This window comes from Lepisosteus oculatus, chromosome 14 (genome assembly GCF_040954835.1).
Source record: "Lepisosteus oculatus isolate fLepOcu1 chromosome 14, fLepOcu1.hap2, whole genome shotgun sequence".
NCBI classification, from domain to species: Eukaryota; Metazoa; Chordata; class Actinopteri; order Semionotiformes; family Lepisosteidae; genus Lepisosteus; species Lepisosteus oculatus.
The window spans coordinates 8755895-8776287 of record NC_090709.1 but is presented as its reverse complement, the minus strand read 5'-3'; the positions used below and the strand labels follow the sequence as shown (position 1 = coordinate 8776287).

At 42.3% G+C, this 20393-nt stretch overlaps 1 protein-coding gene and 2 non-coding genes across 10 annotated transcripts; 2 read left to right on the top strand and 1 right to left on the bottom strand.

The window, feature by feature from the left end:
• The first annotated feature begins 5947 nt into the window (after positions 1–5947).
• LOC138242824 (uncharacterized) lies at positions 5948–12372 on the top strand. 8 transcript variants are annotated; one of them, XM_069198386.1, is made up of 9 exons: positions 5948–6034; positions 6268–6323; positions 6887–6977; positions 7720–7800; positions 7966–8331; positions 8997–9167; positions 9271–9501; positions 9827–10057; positions 10237–10561. In XM_069198386.1, the coding sequence occupies exons 6-9, from the start codon at positions 9009–9011 to the stop codon at positions 10315–10317; spliced, it is 702 nt and encodes a 233-aa protein (XP_069054487.1). In that variant the 5' UTR covers positions 5948–6034; positions 6268–6323; positions 6887–6977; positions 7720–7800; positions 7966–8331; positions 8997–9008; the 3' UTR covers positions 10318–10561. The 8 variants fall into 8 exon arrangements, with proteins under 8 accessions (XP_069054487.1, XP_069054486.1, XP_069054484.1 ...); XM_069198385.1 differs by having other exon boundaries at positions 8982–9167; XM_069198383.1 differs by lacking the exons at positions 5948–6034; positions 6268–6323; positions 6887–6977; positions 7720–7800; positions 7966–8331 and adding an exon at positions 8370–8527 and having other exon boundaries at positions 8801–9167.
• A 6810-nt stretch (positions 12373–19182) lies between these two features.
• trnai-uau (transfer RNA isoleucine (anticodon UAU)) lies at positions 19183–19276 on the bottom strand. The gene is made up of 2 exons: positions 19239–19276; positions 19183–19218 (listed from the first exon to the last, which is right to left on the bottom strand). It is a non-coding gene; the product is annotated as a tRNA-Ile (tRNA).
• Positions 19277–20077: 801 nt separating this feature from the next.
• On the top strand, positions 20078–20149 carry trnat-cgu (transfer RNA threonine (anticodon CGU)). Its single transcript has one exon. It is a non-coding gene; the product is annotated as a tRNA-Thr (tRNA).
• Positions 20150–20393: the final 244 nt, after the last annotated feature.

Below are 20393 nucleotides of genomic sequence, written 5' to 3'. Positions count from 1 at the left end.
TAACCATACTATTTTTGCACTTTTCCAAGAATTACCTTGCACTGTTTTTGTCCTGTTATATTTTCTCTGTTTGCGGAATTTTGCACAGTTTTGATTACTTTATTACATGTTATTTATGTTATGTTATTACATGTTACTGTTTTTGCTATTGTGTTACTGTCTATTGTCTTATCTTCTGTCCTATTTATATAATGCACCTGAGTGACTAATGAGAAACACTTTTAATTATACTATGCACCTGTGTAAGTTTAATGACAATACAGTTGAATTGAATTGAATTAAACTGGTTTAACATATAGGCACAGTTACATTTATTGTGATGTTGTCCTGAGCAACTGCTCAAAAATCTAAACTTGAGTCCTGTGATTACTAATTAATTTTTAAATATTACATTTGTATGATAACATGTAATTAAATATTTAATTTGTATTACTTATACTTATATAATTGCATTTGATAATAATTTCAGATTCCGAATGTAGTCAAAAACAATAAAGCATTCTTATTAAAACTTCACAATTTACAAAAAAAAAACTGTCATTAGATAACTAACCTAAAAACACAAATTAAATTATTTAGCTGTTAAATAATAGACAAATCCTGTATAAACACAAAACACAACTACCATTTTTTAATTCTTCCTGTAATGCCACAATGTCTTATAGTTGTTAAATTATTAATTTTACACCTCAGTTTCTGATGAGACCCCAGTTAATAATAATACACCTACAATACTAAGAATTTCCACAATTTTGTTAATATTTTTCATTTTATAGTTTAAACCAATAATGAATGTAACTTTTATCAGCCTGTGCTTTTCAATATGAAAACAAGCAAACCTGGTCTTACAGGTTATACAAATTTTATTTTCACATAAATAAAAAAATACAAGAGCTAATTGTCCTATGACTGAAAATGTTTTACATTTTCAAAATGTAATTGTATGTCTTTAAAATGAAGAATTCACATTCATAACTTCCTATCATATTGGAACACATATTCTTATAACACCTAGAGGAACTACTTGTTTTCACAGCAACTGAATATCACACAGCTTAACGATAGAAACCTGGACTGTCTGAATACACCAAAGATATAATGGCAGCATTAAAACTCCAGTCTTAATTCTCTAGCATAAACACTTTAGGTGGTAATAACATATTTACTGTATATCTATTAATACATCAGTCTGTAATAATTTAATATCAGTCTCAATAATAATTCACTATTTAAAAACACGTGTATCTCTATTAATGCACCAGTCTGTAATAAGACAATACAGAGGAGTCAGAATTGAACACAATAAAACAATAAACAACCCAGGGTATTTCTGAATCATCCTGTATAATATGATATTATTCTAGAAACATTTTTTATTGCTCACACTTTTTTTGTTTTCGAGTAAATGAAGACTTTTTCACATGTCACAGCATATCACTCAAATTATCACTTATATATAAAGTTTATTATTACAGTAACGAGTAAGTTAAATAACTTTTTAAAGATTTTATACACTCCATGTTTTCACAAATTATCAATAGAGGGTGATAATGGCCAGCTTCTGCTCTATCCATCTATAACATTATTATTATATAATGTTTAGAAATCTTAAGAATATTTTTAGAAAATCCAATAAAAATTAAAAGCAACTAATTATATTTAGACACAACTAATTATATTTCCTTACTTACAGAACAAGATAAAATACCGTTATAATATTTTTGATGAATACCCACAAAGCTGAATGTTAAATAAAAATTCAAAAATTGTTCAACCCACTTATTGCTCTATTTACATAAAAAAATCTAATTAATTTAATTCCAGTTGTTGTCTGTCTGTCTGTACAGGAGAAGACTGGTCACTTACTGGCTGAGCTGTGCAGCACCAGGACAGCGAGAGAGAAGATGGACAGGCAGCTCTCCATTGTCATCAGGACAGAGCGCAGCTGAGACCCCTGTCTTCACGCCTGAGCCCACAGGACAACTGAGCTGCTGCTCCGCACCCCGGACCCCCAGTAACAACACAGCCCCCCGCCCCGCCAATCACACACAGCACTGCCTTTTCAGACTGATAGCAGGAACCTCTCACACAGGCGGGACGGCCAATCACACAGGGCCCTTTCAGTCTTCTCCATATATATCAGAGCCACATCACTGTTTCCTCTCCCTGAAGACACTCCCAGCAGTGCGGAGGAGAGGGGAGACAGGAGCAGCTCTGTGTCTCATAGGAGGAAACACAGATACCGATACAAACAGCAGGGCTGCAGGTGCTGCAGGGACAGGAAAGGATCAGATAAAAATAATTTGCACTTTTCTCTGATTTAGACAAGTTACGCAACTTTAAATAATTATCAAGTTATTCAATTATGTTCAATACAAAAGCTAAATAAAATTTGCATGCGAGTGTCAGGCAGTGTCCAGTGACTGGTGTCCTGAATACAGTCCTGTATGTCTTCCTGTCTGCATCAGGCAGTGTCCAGTGACTGGTGTCCAGCTGTGAGTCACAAAGAGGTTGTTGTATCTCCAGACAGCAGTCCTCAAGGTGGTAAAAAGGTCACTCAGTTAGCACAGGAATACAGAGACAAGCTATACGAACTGCCTGTCCTGTGGCTGTGAGCAGAGATCTGAAAAGCCCAGCAGTGACTGTCCCCTCTGTACAGAGCCTTGGACAGCAGCTCTTTCAGTAGAGTCCCTCAGACCCTGAGTCTCTCCCTGTGCAGCTCCAGTCCACACAGATGTTCCAGCCCCTCCAGCTGTGGCCCCAATGTCTCTCTGTGTGGAGCTGACTGTGAGACTAAGACTATCTAAAAATACAGTGGAGCTGATACACCTCCAGGCTGAACAGAGTGAGGACACAGCTCACCTTCTCCTTCTTATTATTATTAAAAGGGTTTAGTAGTTATGCTGTATTTAAAAAATCTCCTGTTCAATATAGCAGAGCTCCTGTGTTACAGCTTCACCGTAATAACTGCAGCATTAGGAGCAGCAGAGCAGGAGTCAGTTTCAAATTTGAAAAAGCAACAATATGATGAATTAAAAATAAACAGTCCTTCTTAATACAGCCTAACAGCAGTGATATAAGGAAGAGCTTTACTGGAGCCTCAGGTCAGACTCTGCAGTGAGTCTGAACTTTGCGCTCTTCCAGGACAAGAAGCCAGGCTCTACTGTGAGGCTGTGGGTGTGAGTGTGATGATGTACAGAGACAGGAGAGCCCACTGTTAAGAGATCTAGTGCTGTATAGGGAGACGCAAAAGGAGTCATGTGTTCACAGCTCCAGTGCTGTACAGGGTGGCAGGTCCTCTCCCTACACAGCTCTCTCATAGTGTCTCTCAGGGCTGAACAGGAGGGGCTGTTCCTGTCAAAAAGGAAGGTGACTCTCAGAGCTCCAGTGTCAGTATGAGGAGAAGCTCTCAGACCTGACTGCTGCCAGATCCTCTGAGCCTGAGTGGCCATGAGCCCTGATCTCCTCAGCAGTTGAGAAAAGCCTCCTGTCTCCTGTGGTCACAGTGTGGTTGAACACCTGCACTGTCTTCCTGCTCCTTCTCTTCTCTCTCCACCTTCCTGTTTCTCTCTGTGTGTGCTCTTATCTCTCCATCTCTCTCTCCTTCTCTCTCCTCTTCTCTCATTCTGACAATCTGTGCAGAGTATCTGAAGGGGATGTAACATCACTTGGCAAAGGAAAAAAAAATATCGGAAGCAGAATAAAAAAAACTCTTCTCAGTCAGCTTCACAGCTCAGACTCACACACAGAGCTCTGGGTCCCTCAGTACTTTACCCAAACTCCTCTTTCCAGAAGAAACAGAAGCTCATCTCCATCCTACTCTTTATCCTCACAATCCAGAACCAGATATTCAGACAATCAGTGCTGCTACATGAATAATATCAGACAGAACAGCCTGGACAGGTCACATCTCCCCCTTTTCTCCTTCCTCACAGCCTCTTAGAGACAGAGAAGAGCTCCTGGTTCTCTCTGTGAGCTGGGCTCAGGGGTCACTGATCTGGCAGCTGTGGGCTCTGTTCCAGGTCAGAAGCAAGAAGCTTCTATTAACCCTTTCCAGGACCTCCAGCCCTTCAGTATTACTGCCCTGACTGATTGTCTTTACTGTAAGTCAGCCTCCAAACATATTTTAGAAACGTTTTGACAAATAATTGAACAGCAGTCTGATTATGTAATTATTGTAAATATTTTGTACTTATTATTACTTACTTAATTCAACCTCCAAACATCTGTCAGAAATGTTCTGACTCACAATTGAGCAATATGCAATTATTATAACTTATATTATAACACCAGCCCTGGGATTCAGCGTCTCCCACACGTCTTTCACGGAGAGTCTTATAAATATACAGTTAAACAGAATCTGATAACAGTTATATAGATAATTAAATAATCAAATAGGTTGAGTAACTGAGTGCTTGAGTGGAAATAAAACCAGGAGATGCACTTCTATCTCCAGGATCAGGAGTCTAATCCTCCTGGCTTCTATTCTGTGGAGATTCGTGTAAAACGCTTAAAAGCGCTTATTACAGGGACTTGTGCTCTTTCTCTTCTGCTCTACGGGAGTACGCTATACAACGCATTAGTCTGTGAAGTAAAATATTTTTTTTGTTTAATTAATTTCATTCCTGTCTGTCGCTGTCCTTATCCAACTGTTCTGAATCGCTTCTCTTCACAGCCCCGTGTGTTTTTTTTTTTGGGAGATGTTATATCTGTAAGAAAAGCCCCCCGGGCTCCGGACTGGAGTCTCCTCCAGCGGAGACACGCTCTGCTCTGTCAGGAAGAGCGCTGTGACGTCACAGACACCAGCCAGAGCGCCGGGATCAGAGAGCGAGACCGCTGGAGGCGCGCAGAGCGCACGGAGAGTTATTGATCACTTATCTATCGACAATCAATTAAGTCAACTGAATAATCGATTAACTTCACCGATTGGTGAGTACTGATTCTTTTCTTGACCCTGTTTTAAAAATCTAGAAAACAGTCAATACAGCCTGTATCGATCAATAACCATAGTGCGTTTAGAGTTAATAATGTTCAATCCGAAATTTAAGAATGATTATTCAACTTATTATTTAGGAATTGTATCCTAGAGCTAGAAAAGTATATTCCAAGTTGATAAATTTGTGTAGGCAACAGTTTAAATGTATTTTTCCACTGTTTACAAATAACAAGCATGGTAACCACGGCAACACGTGCCCCATCACTGTGTCCGGCTATGTCTCGACTTTGTCACAAAAAGTTGTGTGACGTCACGGACAGCAACTTGTACTAATGCTAGTGTATTCATGTTAATATTAGTGTGAGTACAACTTGTAGTTTTAATATTAATGCCAGTGTTCATGTGAGTATTAGTGATGATATCGCTACTGATTTTTTAATGCTAGTATTTATGTTAATATTAGTGATAATTATAGAGTTACTGTTAGAGTATTTACATTAGTCGTCATGTTAGTTTTAGTGATAGCATTACTGTTATTAATAGTATTAGTAGTGTAGTAGTAGTTTGTGTCAGTTCTAGTGGTGATGATGATAATGTAAGTCTTAGTGATAGTGTTACTGTCGTAATGTTAGTGGCATTTGTGTTAGTGTTAGTTATAGTGTATTATTATTAGTGTATTAACGGTGTTAGTGTGGGTGTGTGTCTGTGAGTGTGTGGGTGTGTCTGTAAGTATTTGTAGTGTCTATGTATGTGTCTGTGAACGTGTGTATGTGCGTAGTGTCTGTGAGTGTGTGTTGTGTCTATGTGTGTGTGTGTGGTGCCTGTGAATGAGTATAGTGTCTCTGTGTTAATTTGTGTGGGTGTGTGTCTGTCAGTGTGTGATAATGTGTGTGAGTTTGTGGGTGTGTCTGGATTAAATGGCACATTATAAGAAAAAAATGATTGATTGATTGACTGTGAGAGTGAAGTCTGGTCAAACTCGTTTGTCTAACAGAACTGTCCTGTCCACAGATATCATCAGAGGTGAACAGAGAAGATGTCCAGACCCACCAGAGACTGGAGACAGGTTCAAGAGTCAGGCCCCAGACCCAGAGAGCTGTGAGTCCACTGCTGTTCTAGTTCATATTGTGCTTCTTCCTCCTCCTCCTCCTCCTAAAATTAAAACGCATCGCAGTAGCAGGGCTCTGCCATCCTCTTTTGGGGAAGAGAAGACTCTACATGACAGTATGTGCGTCTGTGTGTGTGTTAGTGTGTGGGAGTGTGTGTCTGTGCGGTGTGTGTGCTTGTGAGTCTGGTCCAGCCATTGTCTGTAACAGAAGTGTGTCCGACAGATCAGGAGGGAGGTAACAGGAGACTCAACTGACACAGGATGTGGACCCCAAAAAGAGTGAGTCTGCATTATTATTATTATTATTAGGATTGAGAGGGTGTGAGAGACAGGGGGTCTCAAACTCCATTCCTAGACATCAGTCTCCTAGTTTTCTATCCAGATCTCGGTTACAAAGTTGATCCAGTTTTTTTAATTAAACCAAAAATTATTCTAATTCCATTTTACAGGCCTAAAATATTTAACTGTGCCTTGAACATTTTGAGTCTTCAACAGTGAGAGACATTAAAATATATTATTGAACACATTATTTCCACATCTTACTAAGAAAATAATTAGCTTAATTGTTTAATTGGCTAGCCCCAGTTTGAAAGAAAACCTGGAGATGCACTTAGCTCTCCAGTGACTGGAATGGGGCTTGAGACTCCTGGTCTAGGAGAACTGGTCCATCAACAGGCCTCAGCAGGGATGCTGGGGATCATGAAGCTGGATAGCTGAGGGCTGGACACTGCTTCTGGTTCGAGGACGACAGACCACTGTGATTTATGGTCATCTTGGCCCATGATGATGATGATGAAGGTGTGTTTGTGTGCCTGGCTGGTAACTCTGTTTCTACTCCCCAGCCGATGGGAGAGACTCGCTTAAGGCGAGAGAGGAATAGCCAAGCAGTGAGATGGGCTTCACACTGATGCCTGGGGCAGATCCCAAAGAAACGTGAGTATTGGCTTCAACGACATGGTTAGGTAGCTTGTTCCATGCCCCAACCACCCTCTTAGTACAGTAGTGCCACCTGTCCTGACTATAGGGTCTCATCCAGCTGTCTCCTGAGATAAACCAGGGAATCAGCTTCAACAACATGACTAGACTGCTTGTTCCACACCCCCAGGCCGTTCTATGTAAAGAAATGCCTCCTGCTTCTCAGTTTTAAATACTGTTTTACTACTGTGTTTAATACTGTTTGACTAAGAATAAGCCTGTTCCAAGACGCATAAACTTGGTCTACTGCTGCTGTTGAGACTAAAGTAGTCAACTTACTGAAAGATCTCGACAGAGACGGACGTGACCCTGAAAGGCCAGAGAGGGGCGACCGATACAGGGGCTGTGAGCAAAGACTCTTCCAGAGTAAGACAACCAGTGTGTACTGCTCAGGATGATGATGGTGATGCAGATGATAGTGAAGATAATTAAGGTAGTCTTGATGATGATGGTCTTGATGAAAAAGCTGTTGATGATGATGGTGGACATGATGATGTTCATGATGAAGAAGGATATGGTGATGACGATGGTGTAGTTGATCATGATCATGATCGTGATTAAGATCATGGAGATTGTGATGGTGGAGGTGGTGATGAAGGTGACACAGTCATGACTGTGTGTGGATGTGTGTGAAAGGGGAGGTGGGGTTGGGTCAGGTCTGCTGCTGTCATCTGATGGGACAGTATCTTTCCTCCTACAGATCATTAAGGAGACGATTGCAGGCTGTCGGAGGAAGAGGAAGCAGACTCCCCCTGTGTCTTGTCTCAGGATGCTGAGAGCTGTGAGTCTGTGAGCCTGATGTGTCTGTGACATCTGTCAAAAGTTTGCTCACAGCAGGGGACTGTGATTGCTGGGAGACCAGAGGCACGGCCTTGTCCTCCTAGAGAAGACCCTCTCAGTTTTCTGTCTGTGCATTCATGCCGTCTCTGTGCCCCTGTCCCCTCAGGCCAGCCAACAAATCACCAGGCAGGAGACCAAGACCCAGCCGTGGGACAGCTCGAAGTGCCCGGAGAGGGACAGAGGGACAGGCCATTGACCTCCTCCTTGGACATACCAATACTCCCTCATGTGTACCCTCTAGAGCACCCCCTCACCTACCTGCTGGCACGCCCCCTCACCCCAGCCCGGCCCCGGCTGCCCTGTGGTGTCTCAGGGAGGACCTGGGGGTTGAACTGGAGGGGCTGCTCTAGGTGGAGGAGAGCCGGGTGCGGCCCAGGGCTCAGAATACAATGTCCTCCATCCAGCTGGACTGCCTGGAGCTGTATGATGAGGTCCTGGCCGAGTTTGGATCAGAGGCTGCTTAGTGGGATTGGTGAGTCCCTGAAACCCCTTCCCCTTGTCACGCTTGCACTGCAGTACTTAGGGGCTGGAATGACTCTCCTGTCCCCCTCAACTTTCCAAGATACCTGCGTCACCCCACTCAACCTGGTCCCCAGAAAATCTTCCAGATCCAAGGGGAGAGAGACAGGAGCTGGGCTGGGACTCCAGCTTGCTGTTATATCAAGTGGGTGGGTGAAAGACACTCTGCTTACAGATCAACACTAGGGGCCATCATCGATTAGGTGGTGAGACTCCTGGTCATCGATGGCAACAGCGGGGCTCTATTAATAGTGGGGAGACTTCCCCATTCTCTATTGGCTCTATAAACAGTGGGGTGACCCACCTCCCCCCCTCTTTTGGCTTTAGAGACACCACAGTTCCACCCCTAGGTTGCATCTCCTGTCTGGCGCTGTGGAGGTATGATGATGATTCACTGTCCTTGTTCTCCCTTTCTGGTACAGGAGTTGGTACTGAGTTAGTGGAGTTTCATGGAGGAGATGATAAGAAATTTGGCCCAATCCCAAAATTAAAACAGTGAAGACAACAGGCAACACAAAGGGAGCTCTGATAATGGAGGTTTGGTTTGACGGCAGCAGACCTGGTCAGGACATCTTGCCTGATTCTCCCTCCCCTTATTCCCAGGATTTTCCCTTCCAGAGCGCAGGAATCATGAAGCAGGATGACTACAAGGAGACACTGAAGTCCTACTTCGAAAACACAAAGGTCAGGTGTGGCTTCTCTGAGGTGGACAAGTGCTTCAACCAGGTTGCAGCCAACGTCGATGTCGACCTCATCCTGCAGAAGTACCTGGGAGAGGCTGTGGCCGAGGTCTGTGAATAGCAGGTTTATTTTTACTCTTTGTAGTAGTCTTAGGACCGTCTGACCTGTTGTGGTCAGAGCAGGAACAGGAAGGTCTTCTGTGTGTCTTCAGTCTCCACAGCCCAGGAGACGCACGATCCAGGTGGGCAAGGCTGTTGAAGAAAACAAGCTGTCCATCCCTCCCTCTCCTGGATCTTTGCACCCCTGGGCCCTCCCTCTTCGATCACCTGTGGCCCCGCTGAGCTCAGAGAAACCCCTGGTGACTGCGCCATGCCGCCCCCATCAGCTCCCGGAGAAGCTCCCTCCTCTAAGGAGCGTCAGAGCTCCTGAGCTTCCGAGACAGGTGAGAAGCGAACAGAACCTCTGTCCTTGTGTGGAGTCACCTGTACAGACTTTTATAGGACACACTGTATAGACTCACCTGTACAGGCTCTTATTAGGACTCACTATATAAACAGACCTGTACAGACTCAAAACAGAGTCAAACACACAGTATAGACTCGCCCCCGTACAAACACTTAAAAAAACTGTACAGACACACTTGTCCAGGATCTTATTGGACAAACTGTGCACTCACCTGGTGAAACTCAGTACATATGGACCTAGAGTGGATACAGAATTAGAAGTGAAGGGTGTCTCCGTTACCGAGGTCTGTTGTGTGTCTTCAGCCTCCACAGCCCAGGAGGCACATTATCCAGGAGGACGAGGCTTTCAAAGAGAACCAGCTGTCCACCCCTTCCTTTCCTGGACCTCGGAGCCCCTGGGCCCTCCCTCTCCACTCACCTGTGACCCCGCTGAGCTCATTAAACTCCCTGCCAACTGCTCCATGCTACCCCCATCAACCCCCAGAAGAGTCCTCTCCTTCGAGGAACATCAGAGCTCCTAAGATTCAGAAACAGGTGAGATGAACAGAACCTCTGTCCTTGTTTAGAGTCAACTGTACAGATTCTTATTGGACACACTGTACAGACTCACCTGTACAGGATCTTATTACAGTCACAATGCATATACTAAGGGCATATTAAGAATAAGAAGTCAAGAACTGACCCCAGCAGCAAAGACCTGTGTCTGTCTTCAGTGTCCAGGTGCAAACAGGCGTGCTTTCCAAGTGGACCCTGAGAAAGATGAAGAGGGCAACATCCACCTCTTCCAATCCTGACACTGACCCACCCCAGGTCACTGCCCCACTGTCCAGCCAGCTGCCTGTCCCCAGACCCCTCCCTCATCTTCCTCCCATCACCTCTCAGGAGAAGACTGAGGTGAAGAAGACTAAGAAAAAGAGGAAGAAGAGGCAGAGGAAGTAGGAGAGTCAGGAAGGTCCGAGTCCTGAAAACAAGCCTCCAGAGTTGCTGAAAGTTGCTGAGTCATTTAGAGGACCCTGTAGCTCCTGAGACTCTAGGAGGGGTGAGGAGTGAACCTTTACTGTAGTGTCCAGTCAGAGTGTCTGTTTTAACCTCTCTCTCAGTGCAGTGTAAATGTACTGGAGTGTCCAGTCAGTGTTCTGTATGAACCCCTCTCTCTCTCAGTGCAGTGTTAATGTACTGGAGTGTCCAGTCAGTGTGTCTGTATGAACCCCTCTCTCTCAGTGCAGTGTTAATGTACTGGATGTGTCTGTATTAACTCCATCTCTCTATGCAGGTCAGCTCCTGCCGTTCCTTCATCAGGATGCTGTGCTGTTCCAGGGTCAATGAGGATGAGAGCGACACTACAGAGCTGAAGAGAAGGAAGGAGCTGCAAGGGGGCAAGAGGACAGCGGCACCAGTGGAGAAAGTCAGGAGTGTCCAGGTCAGGAGGCACCGGTCCCTGAACACCCAGAGGCAGGATGAGAAGAGGAGGCAGAAGCAGGAAGGGTGGTTGATGGAACGGAGACAGGAGGTGCAGGAGGAGAAAAAGAGGAGGAAGCTGGAGGAGGAGAGGATGAAGGTGGAGGAGAAGAGGAGGAAGGTGTTTGAGAAACAGGAGAGGAGATGGGAGAAGGAGGGGGAGGACAGGAGGAAGGTGCTGGAGAAGGAGAGGAGGAGACGGGAGAAGGAGGAGGAGCAGAGGAGGAAGACTGAAGAGAAGCAGGAGAGGAGACGCACCAAGGCAGCAGATGCGATGAGGAGGACCGTGGACAAGGAGGAGAGGAGACGCGCCCGGGAGGCAGAGGAGAACAGGAGGGAGCAGCAGAAGCAGGAGGTGAGATGGGAGAAGAAGGAGCAGAAGAGATGGAAGGCCTACGCTAGGGGGCTGGAGAAACGCCTGCAGCAGGAGGAGGAGAGGAGGCAGAATGAGAAGGAGGAATGGAGGTGAGCTCAGGAGGAGGAGAGGAGGAAGCAGCTGAAGGAGGAGAATAAGAAACAAGCAAAGGAGGAAAAGGAGAGAAGGAGATTTTGGGAAGAGGGAGACAGGAAAAAAGCAAAGGAGGAGAAGGAGAGGTGAAAACGAGGTAAAGAAAGATGAAGAAGGAGGAGGAAAGGAGGAGAGTTTTGGAAAAGCAACAATTGAAGGAGAAGATGGAGAGGAGGAGAGTTTTGAAAAAAAAGTGTGCCCCAGAGTCCAGACGCTGTCAGGTGAGTTATTATGAATAAGATGCAGGAGTCCACCCTGTACAAACCTGGACTAACCTTTGTCATTAGAGATTAGTTTCAACCGAATTTCACACCAGCAAATAAACACTGACTGGGAGAGAAGAGGTATCTGACAGGCCAATCTGTGTCAGAGCCATTACTGACCTGCTCGTCTGTTCACAGGGAGACTCCTCTCTGATGAGATGCCCTCTGGATACAGAGATGCAGGGGACAGTGAGGGAGACCCCACTTCAGGTTAACGGGACTACATACAGGGGACTCAGTGTGGGTGAGGTAGTTAAGGGATGGGATCCACACTGACACTGTGACCTGAGTCCACTTAACTCCACTGTTTCCACACTCACACAGTCTGTAACCTGAGTCCACTTCCCTCCACTGTTTCCACACTGATACTGTGACCTGAGTCCACTTCACTCCACTGTTTCCACACTGACACTGTGACCTGAGTCCACTTCACTCCACTGTTTCCAAACTCTCCTCAATGTCTGTATCTGCACCTTGTGTTTTACAAAAGGGAGGCTTGAACATCTTTCTTCTTTCTACAATTTGATGTTTCAGAAATAAGAAATTAAACCATTCATTGATGTAAATTCTGAATGTAATACTTTTGATGGGAACAATTTTTTATACATTTTATTAAAGGTTTTTTTGCAACAAACTTTTTAGAACCATTTTTATGTGCTTATAATTTCTAATGTATGATATTAAAACTATCAATTAAAAATGAAGGAGCTCTTCATATTTCAACTCACAATGAAAATATCAACCCCAGCGGAAAGGGAAACTTAAATGTTTGTTATCAATATGTATACATTGGACCACACAAAGGAGAAAAGCCACTGTGGACAAATCCAGACACAACATGAGACATCCTGACTGTTATTTACATTTCCCTACAAATCAAGAGAAATTAAGGGTCCTTGTCCTGCAAGAAGGGATGGCTTGTTGAAATATACAGCATCTCTATCTCACCTAAAACTGCAGAAATGATATAGCTACAGACAGTTACAAAGGCGTCTGGGTTCAAATGACAGGAAAGACGAAAGTTCAAACAATACACACTTTGACAGGTGTGACAAAATGACATTAGAAAACTTATGATCATGAAATTCACTTCCTAAAATGATATCACAATGTTTTTGGACTGTGGGAGGAAACTGCAGCACCTGGCGGAAACTCCAAACAAACATGGGGAGAACATACAGACTCCACTCAGATAGAACAACACGTCAGGAAATAAACACACTGACGTGGCAGCATTGCGTGGCAGCATTGTTAACCACAGTGTCACCTGTAAAATAAGTATACTTCCAAAACAGCAGCATATAGTTGTAGAGAAAACCGGTTCAGGGACGCCAAATATGTAATCATAGTGGCTCTCTGAAGGCACCAGTTCTGTAGGGTTTGGGCATTTACTGAGACAATTATTAATTGTAGCAGTAAATCACAGTTGATTCTTTGGTGGCTTTAGAATCCAACCATGCGACATAACTCAAACAACGCGCACACAGGTACTAATACACGAGGATACATTTATTAATACATAGAATATGCATGTAAAACTAACAGATCTTATCGAGAGGGTTATCAGAATACAAAAGATATATATTCAATCAGTTACAAAGAGTTACACATCAAGAGGAAATACGTTCAGTATATCATTCATTAAGACCGTTTCGTAAAGTGAACTTGGTTACAACTTCTACATTAGATACTCAAACAAGTACATAACTCTTAGGAATTAAATTGATATCAACTGGTTGGGATAACAATTGAATTCTCGAGCTGTAATGCATTGAAGTTGAATACTCATCCAATCTCTGGGGATTCAGATCTCCTGCGGGCACAAAGGAACAGTTGCAGGCTGTTGCTGTCCAATCCGCGCTCTCTGGCTCCGTGCCGGGCTGTGCTGTGCGGCTTGCGACGGTGCGCTGCTGATGCTCACTGTTGGCTTTAACTAGCAAAGTTTGTGCACAAGAGAAAAGATGACTGTGGGTCCCAGCAAGTCAGGAAGAGGACCGGTTCGTTCCTGATGAAGAGATTGTTCTGAATAGTAATTCAGCTGTCCACAGTTCCGACCTGTTCACAAGGCCTGCTGCTGGTTACGCTCTGGTAACCTCCACTCTAGACTCTTAGAACAAAGGAAAGTTCTGGCACTCGGACACACTGGCCGTTCCGTGGTTGTCCGGGCTGAGTCTCAGGATGGTCAGGAGGCACGCTGCGAGAATGTCCTGCCCTTGGGATTCTCCTTTGAATTCCTTCTGCATCTTGTCTGAATCTTGTTGAATCTTATACTGAATCTCTCAGGCTCTCTTTGTTGCCTGTTTTTACCTGGAGGAACTTCAGCTCATTGATTGGCTGAAAGTTCCATGGACATCAGAGTCCCACGTGGGTTACTCGGCCCTACCAGTCCCTGATTGGTTGATCAAGGTGAGATATGAGTCACTTAGTCCTGACACTTAGTAATGCAGTCCAGATGTCCAACTGGCACTCCCTAAACAGATAGGCGCCAATGGGTGACCATTGATCATGATAGCCAGGCTTAGCTAAGTGCATCCCCCTTTGGGAGCTGTCCTTGGACCTTAAATCACCTTGCATGAATGGTTTCTCTGTGGCTGCACCACAGAGATGAACAGAGAAATGAGGCCTAATTTGGGAAAGCTCAGAAACACTTAATTCTGCCTTATTATTAAGCCTCGCCGCTACATAGTGTAAAACAATATTTTATAAACTTTCAGTCTGGATCTTTAAAAATTCATATAATTTTTTGTCAGCTGAAAATGTTAGGCTGCCTGCTTTTAGGGGGGAAAATAATTTTTCAAATTTACATGTAGATATTAAAATAACATATTTTCACATATAAATACAATTATAATAAAATATACAAAAAAGCCTTATTTTCTTTAATGATATGAGTTTAACAATACTGATACAGTATTGTACAAAATGGTATGATCTGAAGAATCGCCAGAGCACAATGTATCAATTTGGGTGACACTAACAGAAGAGGGACACATCATGTAAATTCACAAGGTTTATTTTCAACAACAAAAATGTGCTTGAAAATAATTTGACAAGGAGGAAAACTTTCATGTATGGATACCAGTATTTCCCCAGTAGGTTTAAATGCAGCAGGGAACAGTATAACAGAAGGTCAGTGTCACTTGATATTGCATCACAGAGGCTGATCTCTTCTTCATCATATCCACCACTTCCAGAAAGCCAGTACACATAATTGTGAGGGTTTAAATTCAGAGGGAAAAATAATTCTCTAAATTAAATTTTATGCTGAACAGAGAGTCTCACGCATATGTGTAGCTCAGTTGGATCGATTGTCGTTCTAATAACTCCATGGTTGTGGGTTTGATCCCTTACAGGCCAGGAGATCTCCTTATCTTTTGCCAAAACCATTTGACCTTTCAGTCCATGGTGAAATATATTGTATTGAAAAGATGCCACAAACTGTAGACAAATGCTAGTGCTACAAGTGAAGAGGAAAGCATTCAAAGATTAATGAGTTTCTTATGTGGAGCGAAGATAAAGTGTCACCATTTGCATATGTGAGGCTTCCAAATCGGCTCTCTGTAAAGACGCTCAAATCCAGCCTATTAAGTAAAAAATATTTTAGCTGGGGATCCTCAAATCAGGCGTGTAGAGAAGAGCACCGTTAAACACCATCAGGAGTGCAGAACATGTGATAAAGTGTTCTTTAAACAAAAAGTGAAAATAGTGAATTTGTCTTTCACTTAGACGTTCATCGAAAGCTCAGTAAATGATAAAGCGTGTTTACTGAGCGAGAGACTTGTGTTCTGAATTCTCATCAGATTAACCGGTAATACAGCTACTAATAAAGGTTTACATTAATCTTAATTATTAATAAATTACACTACGTGAGTGGTGAATACTGTATTCAGTGTCGCAGTTTAAATAATGGGAGTCAGGAAACTAATACACAGTGCCACCGGATTTAATAACACAATAAAAACGCTATAAAATAATGTGACTAGGCACAGAAAAAGTTTACAGCACAGTACAATAATAAATGCTGACCATGACTTTAGAAGCATAAATTACCTTACACTCAATTTAAACACAAGCTGTCTTTCTGTATGAACCTCTAAGCTGTTTCATACAGAAAATGTAGAAATGCATTAGCCTGATTATGATTAAAAAACACATAGTTAAACACGCGTTTGCGATTTAAATCAGAACACGATTTAAATCAATATAAATGTTTATATTGTAACGCATACTGTCCAGCCTCCATTTCTCTATAAAAATTTACTCTGTTGCACACACACACACTAGAAGCAGGAACCACTGTCAGAAGGGAAGATATGTTCAAAATATCGCAAATATCGATCATGTTGTGATATTTTGAAATATAAAAGTCAATTGATTGTCCATAATAACGCTTACCTATTTTTTCGAAGAAATGTTTGTTAAAAGAAAAGTCCAGCCCCAGCTGGATTCGAACACACTACCTGCTAGTTGGTAGTCACGCACCTAGACTTGTAGGCTACAAGACAGCTCGCATGAACAGGCAGGCGAAACAGCCCTACACAGCCCTGTCGCAGTACACGGATATAATCATACCGTTATTAAATTCTTGAGATACGCGATTCCATATTATATTCCCTTTTAATCAAATTCTAAAAGTATGCTTGTTGACTCCGGTACGTGTCTTTGAATGGCTTTGAATGGCTGCATCTGTAGCTCAGTAGTGGAACAGTTGATCGCTTTTGAACTGTTCTGAATGTAGTGGAAATAATATGGTCACAAAGTAAGGAACATACTGTACCCAACACTGCTTGTACCCATCTGTCATGCAAATAAAACACCTTGAATTGAATTGAATTGAGGGGAGAGGGGGGAATACTAAAGCCAATACTGGCTAAATGGGCTTTGACGTGCTAATGCGTTGGTTTAACAGTCCGGGTGTGGCAGGCTTCCAATGTCAACTTGACTTGATTGGAAGACAATGAACGTATTTTAGCCCTAAATGAATTAATAGCAAACATGGTTTACATAAAATACATTTTTCCAAGAAAGTTTATAATAATACGATCTATAGTTGAAATCTGAGCCTACTTTAAAAATAAAAGAAAAGCATTTTCAGAGAGCAATCACGCTGTGTTTATGTAGAAAAAGCGATTAGGTTTATGAGCAATCTAATTACCTATTCGCTTAAAACGCTATATAAAATAAAGTTTATTTAGAGATGAATGATCAGTGTCGCAGTTTAAATAATGGGAGTCAGGAAACTAATACACAGCGCCACCGGATTTAATAACACAATAAAAACGCTATAAAATAATTATGATTAAAAAACACATAATTAAACACGCGTTTGCGATTTAAATCAGAACACGATTTAAATCAATATAAATGTTTATATTGTAACGCATACTGTCCAGCCTCCATTTCTCTATAAAAATGTACTCTGTTGCACACACACACACACTAGAAGCAGGAACCGCTGTCAGAAGGGAAGATATGTTCAAAATATCGCAAATATCGATCATGTTGCGATATTTTGAAATATAAAAGTCAATTGATTGTCCATAATATCGCTTACCTATTTTTTCGAAGAAATGTTTGTTAATAGGGAAGTCCAGCACCAGCTGGTTTCAAACACCCAACCTGCCAGTTGGTAGTCACACACCTAGACCAGTTGGCTACAAGACAGCTCGCATGAACAGGCAGGCGAAACAGCCCTACACAGCCCTGTCGCAGCACACGAATACCGTTATTAAATTCTTTAGATACGCGATCCCATATTATATTAGCAGAAAAGCTTAAAACTACCACTTTTTCACACGCTATTTCACATGCTAGTTAAATACGTCGATGCTTAAAATAATTAGGGAGAAATGGAATACCGGTGTGCATTTTTCCTTTAAAGTGCCGATTCCTGGAATCTGACTGGCTGACACCCCTCTGAAGTGGTTCCATAAAATCTGGTATACGGAAAAGAAAGGGTTGATAAATACAAGTGTCTTTTAATACACTCTTTGCTGTGCTCTTGAGGATCCTTGTGATATTTTAAGCTCTAGTTGAATGATAGGTGTCGCATTTTAAATCATTTTCGTAGTTAGAAATTATGAAACGCCCTGTTAAAAGCAAGGACGTTTTTATGCCCGATGAAGTAAAACAAAATGCCTGACAAAGTATGGCTTGGACAGATTCCAAGTGCTTGTACAAATGTGCTAAAGAAATTATACTTTGAGTATACAGCTTGTCCACAGTCATCCATTATTAATACTATTAGTAATATCTTCAGTAAAGGCTTTGATGCATAAATATTTCTGATAAAGGTAGGTTGTGTACTTTTGTCCAACTGAGCAATCTTGCTTTCATAAAATATACCAACATTTGAATGACTGATGATTAACATGCTGTAATATACAGTTCAAAATTAAAGGCTCAAATGCTGTACATGAGAGGTTAAGCTCCCCCTGGCGGTTTTACAAGGCGACGCCGGATAGTTAGCCACGTGACACACGTGAACTGCGTGATACTGTGACACGCCCACCGGGGTATGCCGCGAAATACCTCACCCATTTTGAATGGCTGCATCTGTACTTAAACCCTGTGAAGAGGTGGTTTAAGTTAGTCTCCTACATCAGTAAGATCTAATGGGCAGCAGATGTTATTTTAGGTTTGTTGCAATTGAGAACAGGTTTAGTACAGAGCTGCTGACAAATTTCAGCAGCCAGGTTCGTAGCAATGACCCATTGTAGGGTCATTGCCAATCAGCCACTAGAAAAAAAAAAAAACATCATTTGTGCCTTTATTAAAAAAAAGGAAAAACAGAGTAGTAGTTCATGTGGTAATTTCAGGTACAATGTAAGAACTTAAGTTAACTAGTCCCACAGTAATGCGTGGGGTCCTATCAATTAAAAAAAAAATACTTGTAACCCAAAAACACAACAACCACAATGCGAGAAGCCTTGCGGGAACCTCAGTAAATCACTGTAGTAGTCTAATGACTACAGAAAATAAAATAAAAAAATACTTAAGGGAAAACAAAAAGAACATTAAAAACAAATCTGGGAAACAACAAAAACGCAGAATCTAATGTGAGAGCTTTTTCAAGTCTTTGGTACCCTATACTTTGGCTTCCTTAGTCCCAGTAGACCTCTCCTCTATCTATCTGTGTACAGATCAGCTGGGGGTCCACAGCTGATGGGAATTTAAGTAGTGACCTGCATCAGCTGCAAAGGAAAAAGTACAGGTTTATTCCATGCTGAAAGGAGAAGGTAACAACGTGGACCCTTCTTCGGGTGTGACGTGGAATAAACCTTTATCTGTTCCTTTGATGTTAAATTAGACCGGATCTCCAGCAAATACCTAACAGGCTACAATCCCGTTAGATAAGGTGTTAAGGACCACCTATAAGTAGCAGTATCTAAAGTGGACAGTTGCTTTCAGTAGCTGAAGACAGGCCACACTGCTCCAGGTGAGGCTTGAACTCACAACCTCAGCATGACTCCGCTGTGCACTGTTGTATAAGTACCACGCGCTGACCGATTGCGCCACTGGAGCTGCATAGATTTCTTTCCCTTCACACACTGACGTTGCACAGGGTGAAAACGATTTCGGCATGTTTTCCGTCTCTCCGTGGGAGAAAGGGACAGTAAAAGAGCGAGGAAACTACAAGGGAAGAAAATGAAAAAATAGTGCTCACTGCAAAAGAGGGAGGAGAGAGATGGTCAGACACGTAAATCAGCCCGGCGGATTTACACAACAAATTTGTCATTTGTAGTGACGTTTATGAGACTTCATATGTCTGAAACTATCCAGTTTGTATTTTCGTTTAAAAAAACCAGTAAACTTGAATAAGACAAGAAGGCACACACTGCACATCTGCGGAACATCATGTCCGATGTTTACAGTGACGTCAGAGATTGAAAGCGAAGTCGTTTTTTATTAAAAGTTCAAGGAAACCTGAATATGTTTGCTAGACGTATTTCAGAATCACAGTGAAATGTAGTACGATTGCTGCACAGATCTGCTGTCTGCAATTAGAATATGGTTTGTGCGTTGTATAAAATATGCCATTCAAAACTTTTCTAAAACTGCAGAGATACATTTCGGAATGCGTCTTCCTGTAAAAATTAAATATCTATTTTATTTGACGGGCGCTATAAGCAGACTCTGAAGCCAGCTCCACAGAAGAACTATATTTAGTGGGCCAAAAAAGTGAGTATTTCACTAAGTGAACAATTACTGTACATCATAATCATATTTGTTTTACTTCTCCCGCCATTGCAATTTGTGCACAAAGATTTTTTTTATTGATTTTCAAAATGTATTAGCCTTGATGGGAAAGAAAATTAAACTGTGGGCGCGGTGGCCAAGTGGTAAGGCGTCGGTCTCGTAAACCGAAGAGCGTGGGTTCAAACCCTGTCCATGCCTGGTTTGCTTACCACGACATACCTTTATCTAAATCGTCAATTGTCTTGCAATGTAGAAATCTCTGTAATAATAAGAAAAGAAAAGTAGTTAATAATCCTTTGACAAAGTAACGGGCATCCTCACTGCTTGTCAGGATGGCTGAGTGGTCTTAGGTGCCAGCCTCAAGAACTCAATCGTGTGTAGTGACAGTTGTTATTCACAACCCGGATTTCTATGGAAGCCCGTTTCCGCCAGGGAGTAAAAA

Coding starts and splice junctions, on each gene's coding strand:
- LOC138242824 (XM_069198383.1), top strand. CDS start 8,910: ATGGAGGTTTGGTTTGACGGCAGCAGACCTGGTCAGGACATCTTGCCT. Junction 9,168..9,270: donor TGGGAGAGGCTGTGGCCGAG/GTCTGTGAATAG, acceptor GTGTGTCTTCAG/TCTCCACAGCCCAGGAGACG. Junction 10,058..10,236: donor CTCCTAAGATTCAGAAACAG/GTGAGATGAACA, acceptor GTCTGTCTTCAG/TGTCCAGGTGCAAACAGGCG.